Genomic DNA, 13,535 nt, shown 5'->3' with positions numbered 1-13,535 from the left:
TGGTGATGAAAATGAGTTCTTTGCAACCTCAAGGGATGGTCATAGAAGCTACATTGCTCAGAGATGTTCCAATGCTCAAGGTCGATATATGGTTAGTGATATGGCAATGGTGGCAGATGGAATTTTGTTTTTATACCGGAAGAAATGGAGGGGAAAGGGTGGAAAAAAATGGTGGTTGCACTGCAAGAAGGTTACAGCAGCTTGGAGAAGGGGAGAAAGGTTGGGTTGTCAAGGTTTCAAAACTCAAACCAGAAAGTGTCGATGAACACTTTGCCTAAGTCCTATGCAGAGGTGGTCCGGTCATCGGGACTTGCTACCAGCAGTCAAGAAATGATAATGAGTGCTAGAGGAGATGCAGTAGCAACGAAACCAAAGGTCGAGGGTAATTCTGGGTATTCAAAAGTAAAGGAGATAGCCGTTGAGGGAGAAGGACAGAGATGTGCGCCGCATGTTCCAGTCTGCAGAAATAACGCTGAAATGGTAAGTAGCTCTCTGACCGAGAGAGGACGTAAGGAGAGGGACGATCTTTCCCTTCTTAAAACAAGATCTGCTACAGTTAAGAATTTTGGTCAGCAACATGATTCAGTGAGTGGATAATACTAGACTGGGCTTGGGCCTGAGCCCGTCATCCTTAGGCTTGGGCAAAGGTGGGCCGAGTAAGAATAGGCTGGGTCAAGAGAGGCGTTTCACTCGGGCCAAGAAAGGCAAAGCTACAGCCCAGCCCAATAATTGGCGTGCTAAACCCCCAAGGCCTACCAAAATGGGCTTTGTGCCTGTTACCAGCAAGGACCTGCCGACGTCGTCCAATCATCGGCCGGCGACCACACAGAACCCATTGCTGGGACCCGACGTCGCCGACGGAGATTGAAGTTGAGATTGGTTATTTCGGATGTACGAGGGGTTGCAAGTCACGGAAAAGAGACAGACCCCACCGCAGGGACCAGGCAACCTAGAGGGTGGGCCTCTGGTCGAACCATCACCAGAGTTGACAGAGATTGAAGCCGAGACTGCTTGTTTCGGATGTATGAGGGGCCTGAGAGTCACGAAAAACAGACATACCCCATCGCCTGGACCAGGGGACCTGGTGGGTGGGCCTTTGGTCAACGATGTACCCAAGTTGATGTCGCCGATGGTGTTAAAAGCCGAAAATGTCCATTTATGTACGAAGGGTTTTGGAATACAGGAAGAGGGCCAGAGTGAGCTAGCAAACTTCTCTGACGCAGTTGAAAGTCCTATACCTACTGTGCTTGCACTGGAGCCTCCAATGGACATTGAGATGCCGATGGGGGACAATTCTGAGGGTGACAACCAAACTGATGCTGGCACATTGGTTATATTCAGAGGTTTTGAATGCATTAATAACGAGGGGGAGTTCCAGTTGGTGGAGATAGTGCGGCGGGGCTTTGTAAACAAATAAGAGGTTGGACCAATCTTCATCAATACACACATTTTGCAATTGGGGATGGTTCCAGAAATAAATTCTGGAATGACCTATGTGTGGAGATTGAATCCTCAAAGAAGCCTACCCAACACTATACGGCATTGCCTGAAGAAAGGAGGCTTCTGTAGCAGAGCTCATGGATCTCTCTGGTGGCTCTCCTTAGTGGAATATCACTTTCCTTAAGAGCTGCCCAAGATCGGGAAATTGACACATTTACAGATTTCTTCAACCTTGTGTATACTTGTAGAGTGATTGGAGGAGCAGATAAGATTATGTGGTCACAATCCAAGAAGGGGAATTTTACTGTACAGTCATACTACAAGTCCCTCATGACACATTCTACAAGAACATTCCCATGGAAGAACATATGGAAGACTAAGGCCCCCCTAAAAGCTTCTTTTTTTGAATGGACAGCTTCACTAGGGAAGATTCTTACCTTAGATAATCTAAGAAAACGCCGATTGATGGTATTGGATTGATGCTATATGTGTAAGAAAAGTGGGGAGTCTGTGGATCTCCTATTATTGCATTGTGATGTAGCCATGAGCTGATATCTTTGCTAGAGTGGGACTTGTTTGGGTAATGCCAATAAGGGTTGTTGACTTTTTGGCCAACTGGCAAGGCATTCGAGGTAATTCTCAAATCGCAGTGATGTGGAAGATGATACCGATTTGCCTATGGTGGTGCATATGGATGGAGAGGAATGGTCGGAGTTTTGAGGATTGTGAACGAACAATAGATGAGATTAGAACTTTTTTTGTTCATACATTATTCCATCCGTCGATTTTAATAGACTTTAATGGCATGAACGTACATGATTTTCTTGTATCTTTAGACAGTCATGCATAGGTGTGGTTCTATATGTCCCATGTACTTGGTTTTGCCTATATTTAATAAAATTCCTATTTACTGATAAAAAAAAAAAAAAAAAAATTGTTTAACAATATTGAAGATTTCAGTATCTAGTTTCCCCTTAAAAATGTTCATTTCTACTCTTTAGTGTTTGGCTAATATGAGCTAAATACCAATATGAAAAATTCTGAAATGCAGCCAAATTATGTCGAACTTACCCTTTTGAGTTAGGAGGGAAGAATTTCTATTGTAGAGATTTTAGACTTTAAGAAGCTTAATATGGAGATGCTACATAACACTATTGCTCTTTCGTGAAGTTTATGGATTCAGTATAAGATCTTAAGCTCTTTGAATGGTTTTGCTATGTTATCAAAGATTATTAATTGCTGATATCCATGCTAGACATCTGTTTCTTTTTTCTCTTTTGGTTTTTGAAGGATTGAAACTAAAAAACCCCAATTACGTACAATGATTCAAAATAAATGAGAAGATATATGAATCAAAACACTAATTTTTAGCATTAAATTTATGAAGTTTCATTGCGTTTAAGTGTGCCTGGGACTTTCACCAACACTTCCTATGAATTATTTGGGGTTCACTTTTGATGTCTTCTTTTAAGTCGCAATCTATTTGGAAGGTGTAACTCAAAGGAAAAAGAAAATTGCCTGGCGGAAGAAGTTACATTTTTAAAGAAGGGGTGGGGTAATAATTACTATCATCCAGAACTTGCCTACATAACATGTATCACATTTTTCCTATGCTTGGGAGTGTAGTCAACAAATTGGAGAAGTTTTCATGAGATTTATTAGGGAGAACGAAAACTCCATTGAGTTAATTAGGGCACTGCTAGCTCCCCTAAATGCGTGGGAGGCTGGGGTTTTAGAAAACTGTGCCTTCAATCATACTAGTTGGGGGAAATGGTTATGGCAGTTTTCTCTGGAGGATGATCATCTATTTTTTCTTGGTATTAAAAATGGGGAAGAATGGCAGTATGGAAAGCGATTAGGGCTGGATGGAAGTCTGTTTTGAATTTGTTCAATTCCGGACTGATTATGGTAGGGTAGTTGGTTTTTAGCATGATGTTTCATGTGCTGATGAGCCATTGAAGTCTGTATTGCCTGATTTTTTCGGATTGTTGCTAATAAAGTTGCTTGTGTGGATGTATCAGGTTGTATAGTGCATTGGAGTGCTATATTTGTGCGATCGATACCCTATAGAAAAAAAATATTTGTGCGTGTAGTAGATGTTTGGGAGTTGAGTCAGTTTACCATCATTGAATTTCTGTATTCAGTTGGGGTTGTGTTGGGGTGGCCGATAAAATGTTTTGGTAGTTTATTCCTAAGATTGTATTATGAGGCTTTAAGAGGCGTTAATAGATCAGATTTTTCTTGGAAGACTATTTGTAGTATGAAGGCAACACTGAAAGTGGCTTTCTTTGTTTTGACTCAATGTTGGCACTATTTCAGGGAGTTCAAGGTCATGTAAAATGGAAGAGAATTTGTTTTTTGAGATAAAATTTTCATTAAAACAAGTTAACTGACACTGCCCAAGTACACATGTAGTATATGAAAGAGAACACCTATTACAAGTTAGGAACTAAATTTTTTTTTATAAGTAATAAGAAAATTTTATTGATAGGTGAATAGGCATAGCCCAAGTACTCAAGAAGTATACAAGAGAAAACACCTAAATACAAGCTAGGAACTAGAATAGGCTAAAAGCGAATCATGAAGATGATCTCCATTCAATACAAGAGCCTTTGCCCAAATACACAAAGTACTAAAGAAAAACTCTCCAAGTTCTCCCATCGAGCGTTCTCTATCTTCAACGCACCGCCCATTTCTTTCCAACCATAAACACCACATCAAATATAAAGGGATCATCCTCCATATGGCAGCAATAGAATGACTCCCCTTAAAACCTTCCCAACTAGCTAAGAGATCCACCACTTGCTTAGGCATCACCCAAATAATACCCTTCCTACCAAAAATCTCATCCCAAAAAGTCTTAGCCACCTCACAATGAAGAAATAAATGGTCAACAGATTCACCATCTTTCTTACACATGAAGTACCAATCCACAACAAATAATCCACGCTTTCTCAAATTAACCGTGGTCAAAATTTTTCCAAGGGACGCCAACCAGCAGAAAAATGCAACCTTACTAGGCACCTTAGACCTCCAAATGCACTTCCAAGTGAATTTATTAACACAATGACAAGTCAACGCCTTATAAAAGGAGCTAACCAAAAAATTAGAATTACCAGCGTGAATCCACAGCAAACCGTCCTTCCTTCCTTGAACAATCCTCATATCATATATAATCTTCCAAAAAAATCAGAAACGACATTCACTTCCCAATCATGCACATCTCTAATAAAATTGATACAAGAAAGACATGAAGACTAGATCCATCGAGTACAATGACAGAAGCCCAAAGACATAAGGTGTGAATAAAGAAATTTCTAAGCTCATCAAAATGGAAGATAATTTTATGGATTAGGGTTATATGTATAAGAGAAATGGTGAGCATGGTAATCATTTGTTGCTTCATTGTTCTGTTGCTATGCTGTAATGGCCCTTCATTTTGTGACATCTGTCATGAAATGGGTGATGGCTATGTCCATGTTTGCTTTGCTTCACTATTAGCAAAAGAAGCTTTATTCATTCACGAACAAAGTATGGGATTTGTTGGCTTCGTGTCTCATGTGGACTATATGGAAGAAAAGAAATAGGTGGGCGGTCGAGGGGAAGGAACTTTCTATAGTAGGATTAAACCCGATGCACTGTCCCTTTTTCAGATGTTGTTAGATGGTAGTCCATTGATTATATTGGATTCCTTAAAGTTTTCATATTTTATATTGTTATTTAGGGAGAGCATTTTTGTATACAGCCCATATACCTAAGTTTACTTCCTCTTAAGTTTTCAATAATAAAATTATACATATTTTTAAAAATGCACGAACATAGTATGATGCAGTGCAATGCAATTGCAACTCATTGGAAAAAGGGCTTAATTGCTTTCATCTGCATCTTTTACTTATATCTGTGCTCAACGTAATGCTGTCTTGTACTTATAAAAAAATGTCTTTCCATGCTGTTTTGTTTCCAAGGAAAGAGACCTCTTATGTAAATCCAGATTTTTTAATTAACTTTTTATACTTTTATGCAGCAATTCGAGGTTATGCATTATCATATCTTTCTACCTGTGCTGGTAGAATTCGTTTCTTGCTGGGCACTCCAGGAATGATTGCTCTTGACATAGATCCAAGCTTGAAAGGACTTTTTCACCAAATTGCTCAGCATCTTGAAAACATACCAAAACCACAGGGTGAAAATATCTCGGCCATCACATGTGATCTATCTGTAAGATACCTGTGCATGCCATGTTTTGTTTTTGTTAGGGTAGATATCAATTATAAAAAGCTTTCCAAGGTTTTTAAAATAAAATTGACTGCAGCCATCCCGTATTTTTATCTGTCGCCTCAACTAAAGTTATAGTTTAGCTGTAACTGTAGGCATCGTGGACTAAAATTTTATATTACGACCTCAATCAAATTTAGCAATTAAAATTATCAAAAGGCTGAGGGACAGTATCTTATAAAAAGTCTCGGAGACACTTTTTTGTAAAATTTTTTTGTGCCTCTTCTTTTTCACTTTCTTTTGAAGGGGGTGTTCTGCCAGATGTTCTTTCTTTTTTAATTTTGTTACTTATATATAATAAGGACATGCTTTTGTGGTGATGGTAGACATTGTTGGTATATGTTCTCTATCATTTACAATGCACTAAACATGTTTAGGAGGGTTATTCATACTTGACAAAAGCCCTGGAGTTTAACGGCTACCCGCAGAATAATTGAGTGTGTTTTCGTGTTCTGTATGGCTGTATACATCCCAAAGCTAGTTATTTTAACTTATTCATAGTTTGTGTTTCATGAAAATGCAAGAGAGGTCATTGATTATGATATACTCTCATGTCACCTATGCATGATCAGTCAACTGGAAGGTGCAAGATAATAGTGGAGGTAGGACATGGAAAATGCAAACGGAGCTTTCAATTCCCTTAAACATATGGATGCCTATATATATTATGAGAAAACAATACAATGATAATATAATCTAGAGAAGATCATCGGGAAATGCAAGAGGATGCATGTTTGCTTATGTTCTCTCTCACCTTCTCAACTATCTCTTCCCTTCTTTCACTTTTCCGGTATACACATGCATGCAAGCATATATTCCTGCTGCTATGTCTTTTGTAATTTGGAGCCTTGAAACTGCCCTATCTTTTTTCTCTTTTCTCTTTTCTCCTTTCTCTTTCCTTTCCTCTCATTCTCTCTCATGATATCAAAATTTGCATAAAAAAATGACTTTGTATTATTATTCATACATGCTTTCAGACAAAAGGGGTTTGGAAGTTTACTTGTGTTCACCATCTCTTATATCCACTATTATGTCTCTTCCCATCCTATGCCCTTCTCTTATTAGTAGGAGGCTTGGAAGATCACAGGATGCCCCCTTCCTCATTCTCTAATCCTTTTTACTTTGATTCCTTATGCACCTTTCTCCTTGCCATCAATGTCACAGAAATGAAAAATATTTAGATCTTTTGGCCTGAATGTTGCTTTTATAGCATGGTTAGTGGATTGCCGCAAAGCCTTCAAATTGCATTAGTTTTCTAATTTTTACTACAGATTTTATAGTGCTAGCTGTTTTTTATTTCAGCATCTACACTACTTGTCTGCATTTTTGGGCATGCTTCTTTTGTAACTATTTTCGATTTAACTTCTGTGAGTGGACTCTTGTGTTTAATATTTGTCCTCGTTTTTTCAGTGTCACAGTCCTCATTTTTGAACTGTCTTCTTTATGGGCAAGTTGAAATTAAATAATTATTTGTGGTTATTAATCAGGATTTTCGAAAGGATTGGTTAACAATATTGATGATAATCACATCTTCTCGATCATCTACAAACATACGACATTTGGAGAAAGCTACAGTCTCCACTGGGAAGGAAGGACTATTATCAGAGGGAAATCTGGCATACAATTGGTCCAGGTGTTCTATCTGTCATCCATTCGTTTTGTACCAGAATTCTATGCTCTATTCTTGCTATAAGTTAAAATAAACAAAATTGATATTGACAGAAAAAACTCTGTGCATTGAGTGTGGAAATAGGCCACCGCAGCATTTGCTGCTAGATAATGCTGTCATTAGTACAGCTAATGGTCATTGGTGTTACTATTTTATTGCATTTAGATGTCCTTGTCCTTGCACATAGATTTTTAATCATGCATGTCACTGTACTTTTTTTGTTGCAGTAACTTTCTTATATTATATTTAAGACTAATGATGTAAATATCGGTGATGTCATTGTCCCACTGCAGTTGGCGGGATGTATAAACCTTTCTCATCCTGAGCCTTCCAATATTCTCCAAGTGATAGCTAAAATGTTTATTCACATACAGTTGTTAGAATAGTTTAGATGCACTATAGCAACAGTAATGCCATTTGTGCATCTCTCTTTTGACACAGATGTGTTGATGAACTGGAATCTCAATTATCTAAGTATGGAAGTCTTAAGAAGCTCTATTTCCACCACCAGCACCTTACAGCAGTATGTACTTTCTTTCTATTCTTAACATGTCTTTGGGGCTCCCCTGCTACTCTGGCCAAAAATGTTTACATTGACAGAATTATCTTCTATTTTCATTTGTTCTGTTAAAGTGCTGTCTAGCTATTGCTGACCTGGATCTTGAGTGTTGTAATAGGTCTTCAGAAACACCATGTTTGGACCAGAAGGACGTCCTCAACATTGCTGTGCATGGCTCGGTGTTGCAAGTAGCTTTCCAGAGTGTGCTTCTCCCATTGTTCCGGAAGAGGTAAAATCTTTCTCCCCTCCCACTCTCATTGTCCTTTGTGTTCATCTTTTTGATTACTTAGAAGCCTAAAATTGCAGATAGGGTCTATTGCACATACATTTACCAATCATAACTTTTATTGCATGCTGGGATACGAAAAAATGAGAAGTGTGTTATTACTGAATCAAACTTTGTCATATAAGGATAACCAAAGTTGCATTCATCTAGGGTTCTTTTACTGTATCTTCCTAAAAGATGATAACGCACATTTGCAGACTTTTCTTTCTGTCAAGGTTCAAGGTTTACAAGCATGCTTTTCATTGTTTCTTTATCTTTAGGAAAAGATAGAATGCAAAGTTTCTGTCTCCCATAATTTTTATCAAATCCTATAGCATGTAAGTGGATTGGAAAGTTTTATTTCACCGTTACAAACAACAGTGTTTTAATATTCTGCTGACAATACTGTCAGAACGATTAGTCTTTGCCTTTTAGCGATGCTTAGATCAAGTTTGTCTACACTTCCACATACTACCACCCATCCATTAAATCCATTATCTGATACTCATGATGGAAATAAACTACAAACAGGTGACTAAAATTGGCCGGGATGCAGTCCTTTATGTTGAATCTCTCATTGAATCAATCATGGGAGGATTGGAGGGATTAATCAACATTCTTGATTCTGAAGGAGGATTCGGCGCTCTTGAGATTCAGGTTGATACTTCTGTCATGTTGCAACATAAAGGAATATTTGAACGTGTTCCTGTTCCATGAAATTGATTTTGAGAAATCTTGCAGCTTCTTTCGGAGCAGGCAGCCTCTTATATCAACCATGCATCTAAACTTCCAATTCCCTCAACTAAATCTCCAAAGTTAGCGGCTGGTTTTCCTTTGCCTGGCCATGAGAGCTATCCTGAAAATAATAGTTCTATAAAAATGTATGTTAATTAATATTTCTATTTGGATTTCTTTCACCTGCTGAGTACACACATTAGCTTGTCTAATTCTTTTGATATGGCAGGTTGGAAGCTGCAATGCAGAGGTTGACCAATTTGTGCTCAGTCTTGAATGATATGGAACCTATATGTGTTCTAAACCATGTGTTTGTCTTGAGGGAGGTGAAGCATTTTATCTTCTTCTTCTCCCTCCTTTTCATTGTCCCTACACTTCTTCACGCTGCCTCTTCATTTGCTTGGATGATATCAATAATGGGCCAAAAGCTTTAATTCTTCAGTTTTAAATTCTTCGATTGCTTGTTATAAAAACATATATGGAAAGTGATGAGTGAGTAGGACATAATTGAAAATCCTTAAAGCACTTGGGATTGCCCCGCTATAAAATAATGTTTGTATATAAAAAAGGCATGCGCTTTCCTCTGGTATTTTACTTGATGAATTCTGTTGTCTTAAATACAAAGTATTTTTGAAGGATCCTCATTTTGGGTCCTGTACTATTTAGAAAAGGCAGCTTTTACTTTTTGCATCAATATCTAGAACCTATTTGTTCTTTCATTTTACAAATACAGTAGCCCCGAATAAAATCACATCAGATCCATGTGGATATAAAAAAGAATAGTTATATTTTATTTGGAAAGGCACCCACATTTGGGACCCATATAAAATCAAAGCAGACACGTAATTCTATTCTAACTTACTGATTGCCAACTGCAGTATATGAGAGAATGCATCCTCGGGAACTTCAGGAGGAGATTGCTTGCAGTACTTAAAACTGATAATGATCTTCAACGACCTTCTGTTTTGGAGTCTCTGATTCGCAGACATATCAGCATTGTTCTTCTCACAGAGCAGCATATTAGCATGGATCTAACCCAGGGAATCCGAGAAGTTTTGCTCACTGAAGCCTTCTCTGGGCCATTTCTTCTCTGCATTTGTTTCACAATCCAACAGAACAACATACTGGGTCGGCCGCTGAAGCTGTATGTAACTGGTACATAGAGAACATAATCAAGGATATATCAGGTGCTGGAATCCTTTTTGCACCTATTCACAAGTGCTTCAAAAGCACGAGGCCTGTAGGTGGATATTTTGCTGACTCAGTTGCTGATCTGAGAGAACTACAGGCGTTTGTTCGGATTTTTGGTGGCTATGGAGTTGACAGACTAGACCGTATGCTGAAAGAACATACAGCTGCTCTTTTAAATTGTATCGAAACATCCTTGCGATCAAACCGTGAGGTGCTGGAGGCAGTTTCCAGCAGCCTGCATTCTGGTGACAGAATAGAAAGAGAGGCATCTATGAAGCAGATTGTTGATGTGGACACAGTGATTGAATTTTGTGTTCAGGCTGGGCTAGCCCTGGCTTTTAATGGACTACTAGCTGAAGCCGCGGGAGCTGTGCTTGAAGAAGGTGCACCCTTGATATATTCATTGCTAGCTGGGGTAGTTAAGCATATACCTAATGAAATACCTGAAAAGAAGGAAATTAGGAGGTTGAGAGGAGTGGCAAACAGCATTGGCATATTCTGTGATCATGATTCCCAGTGGGTGAGATCAATTTTGGAGGAAGTCGGTGGTGCAAATGATAGTTCTTGGAATTTGTTACCATATTTATTTGCTACCTTCATGACATCTACTGTTTGGAACACCACTGCCTTCAACGTGGAAACAGGTGGCTTCAACAACAATATGCATTGCTTGGCAAGGTGGGTATGTGTCCATTTTTCCATAAATTGGAATCAGGCTGACTCTTATCTCAAGCACAAAGATAACAAATACTTGCATGCAAATGAAGTCAACTCATTTTTTTCCTGCCGTAGGTCTGCTCGAACTACTTAATTTTTTTTTTAAAGAAAGCGGACAGTACCCCAAATTACAGAGTTTGAAAAGTGCAAAAAAAATAATGTTTACAACTCCCATTACAGCTCTCTATCTTTGGCGACTACATTTTTTGTAGGTGCATTAGTGCCGTAATGGCAGGAAGTGAGCTTGTTAGATTGGAGCGTGAGCATCACCGGAGACAATCTTTCTCGAATGGACATGTTGGTGAGACAGTAGATCATGAGATACAGAGCCGTTTGTCAGCTGAAGCAAGTATAAAGTCCACGTTGCAACTCTTTGTCAAATTCTCTGCAGGCATCACACTAGATTCTTGGAGCGAAACTAACAGGTATGAGTATGCTTTTATTATAACATGTAGTAATATCACGTGTCTAAATGCCTCTTTACATGAATACGATATGTTTCCAAATGCCCTATATAAGTAGGGCTGACAGAGAAAAAGAAAAAGACACTGCAGGAATAAAATTATCCAGACAGGGTGCTCTCTAATTGTTTGGTTTAACTATTGGGCGTGCATATAGTTCTTGTTAATATGTATATGATCCAGAATGTTGAATGTTCCGCTGCTTTGCACAGATCTCATCTTGTAGCACAGGTTATCTTCCTAGATCAACTCTGTGAGATCTCGCCATACCTTCCAAGAAGTTCTCTGGAACCGCATGTTCCATATGCCATTCTTCGTTCCATATATAGCCAATACTACACAAATAACCCATCCGCGCTGCTGGCACTACTGAGCATATCACCCCGCCATTCACCTGCTGTTTCATTGGCACATGCATCCCCTGTAGTACGGCTGCCCCGCGGTGACTCAACTCCTCAGTATGGTGCTAATGATTCAGGCTACTTTAAAGGATCATCATCACATAGTCAGGAGTACCTTTCCAATACCGATGGTGGAAGCTTAAGGACTGATAACAAGCACCGTAATATTCGCCGTTCTGGGCCGCTGGATTACAGCTCAAACCGTAAATCAAAGTTTGTTGAAGGCTCAACTTCAGGGAGTGTGGGTCCCAGCCCATTACCAAGGTTTGCAGTATCTAGGTCTGGTCCATTAGCGTACAAGTAGAACGATGGCCAACTCCGAAGAGAGGAGGATGATAAATTGTCTGGTTTTGGTCAAGGACGAGAGAGGAGGAAGTTGAATTGTCTGCTTTTGGTCGAGGATTAGTTATTCATACGTGTATATATAGCTACTAAGCTAGTTCATTCAAAATTTTGACAGTGTACACCTAAAATCACTTTCCTTGTAGTGGCCTTATCATGCAAATTGGTTGCGTTCCTTGATGAATATCAGTATTCATTCCTGGGTTGTTCTAGAGTTTCATCTGGCCTGGCAATTCAAGCTTTTGTTGTCAATAGACTCTCTCTCTCTCTCTCTCCCCACACACACACAAAATCATCATGATAAAATTATTGTCAATAGATTCTCTATCTCGTTCACTTTAATTGACAGTCGCGTAATTCTCCTTATTAGTACATTAGAGTTTCGATTTCTGTTTTTGTATATTATAGCTTGAAAATGTTTTCCCATTTAGAGTAAAAAACCGGAGACCAGATGTGGTTAAAAACTCTTAAAAATTACCTGACTGAACCTCTGTAGTATTAGTGATGAGAGTATTATGTATGAATTTATTTATTTAAATTATTAAATTTCAAATTCAAATTAAAGTGTAGTGAACTACTTTTCAAATATATATATATATATATATATATATATATATATCTGCATTTCTATTTTGACTTCTGAGAAGTTTACAAGAAGAAATTATACGTATCATTTCCTTCTGGCTTCTATTTTCACTTGGATGCGTTTATATATTTCTTGGTTACACTTCTACTCATTCCTTGAAGCAAAACGGTTTTCGTTCTTTCCTTTTCTTCTTTTTTCTTTTTTTCTTTTGGGCGTTTCCTAAAATCCAAGAGCTTAACCCGGTGAGTCAGATGCCTTCTTAGGATTTGGATCTCTTAGTAGTTACTGACAGCAAGCTTAGAGAGGAGAAAAAGATCTCTATATCTTTCACACTTCGATACTTTTTAACTCAACACAAAATAAAAAATAAGGATGGCCAATGATTTCACCAAGCACCCAAGTTAGTGGCCTTTTTGGTTGCTTGGTTTGCAGAGTCATTGGTAGTTCTTTCTTTGCTACGTTAGTTTTTACAAAATTTTCAGTACAGCTAAAATTTATTATTCTAAAGATATCATGGATACATAATTGACAGAGGTGTAATGCAGAGCATAATAAATTTGGGCATACATCAGGAGATCAGGAACGTGTAATGCAGAGTACTAGGGTTGCGGAAATGTTTATAATATTAATTTAATTTGCCAGCATACATAGTAAAGACGTATAGTATTCTTTTGCAGCACACGTGTTATGTGTCATCCATGACGATTAGATCAACGACATTCTCCCGAGAAAGGAAGCCACGACCTTACCCTTCATCTTATTACTACAAAGAGATGACATACCATTTTGAAATGTTTATTGGTTTAGAAGATATGTCTGGTGAAATTGGATTGCACAAACTAATGAACTATCAATAGAATATCACGTTGAAAGACAATGGACAAATTCTAAAGA

The 13,535-nt window shown here is 38.4% G+C and overlaps 1 protein-coding gene across 1 annotated transcript in view; it reads left to right on the top strand.

The window, feature by feature from the left end:
• LOC121267486 (protein NAP1) overlaps positions 1-12,307 on the top strand; it is a 33,770-nt gene extending 21,463 nt beyond the window's left edge. The window contains 11 exon segments of the mRNA XM_041171375.1: positions 5,465-5,658; positions 7,203-7,348; positions 7,826-7,907; positions 8,062-8,172; positions 8,740-8,865; positions 8,950-9,089; positions 9,173-9,269; positions 9,822-10,023; positions 10,026-10,812; positions 11,064-11,276; positions 11,525-12,307. Of these exon segments, the coding sequence (XP_041027309.1) occupies positions 5,465-5,658; positions 7,203-7,348; positions 7,826-7,907; positions 8,062-8,172; positions 8,740-8,865; positions 8,950-9,089; positions 9,173-9,269; positions 9,822-10,023; positions 10,026-10,812; positions 11,064-11,276; positions 11,525-12,017 (2,591 nt within the window). The 3' untranslated portion in view covers positions 12,018-12,307.
• Positions 12,308-13,535: the final 1,228 nt, after the last annotated feature.

Source organism: Juglans microcarpa x Juglans regia, chromosome 5S (assembly GCF_004785595.1).
Source record: "Juglans microcarpa x Juglans regia isolate MS1-56 chromosome 5S, Jm3101_v1.0, whole genome shotgun sequence".
Taxonomy (NCBI): domain Eukaryota; kingdom Viridiplantae; phylum Streptophyta; class Magnoliopsida; order Fagales; family Juglandaceae; genus Juglans; species Juglans microcarpa x Juglans regia.
Note: the sequence above shows the minus strand (reverse complement) of the source record. Positions and strands in the feature narration are given on the sequence as shown.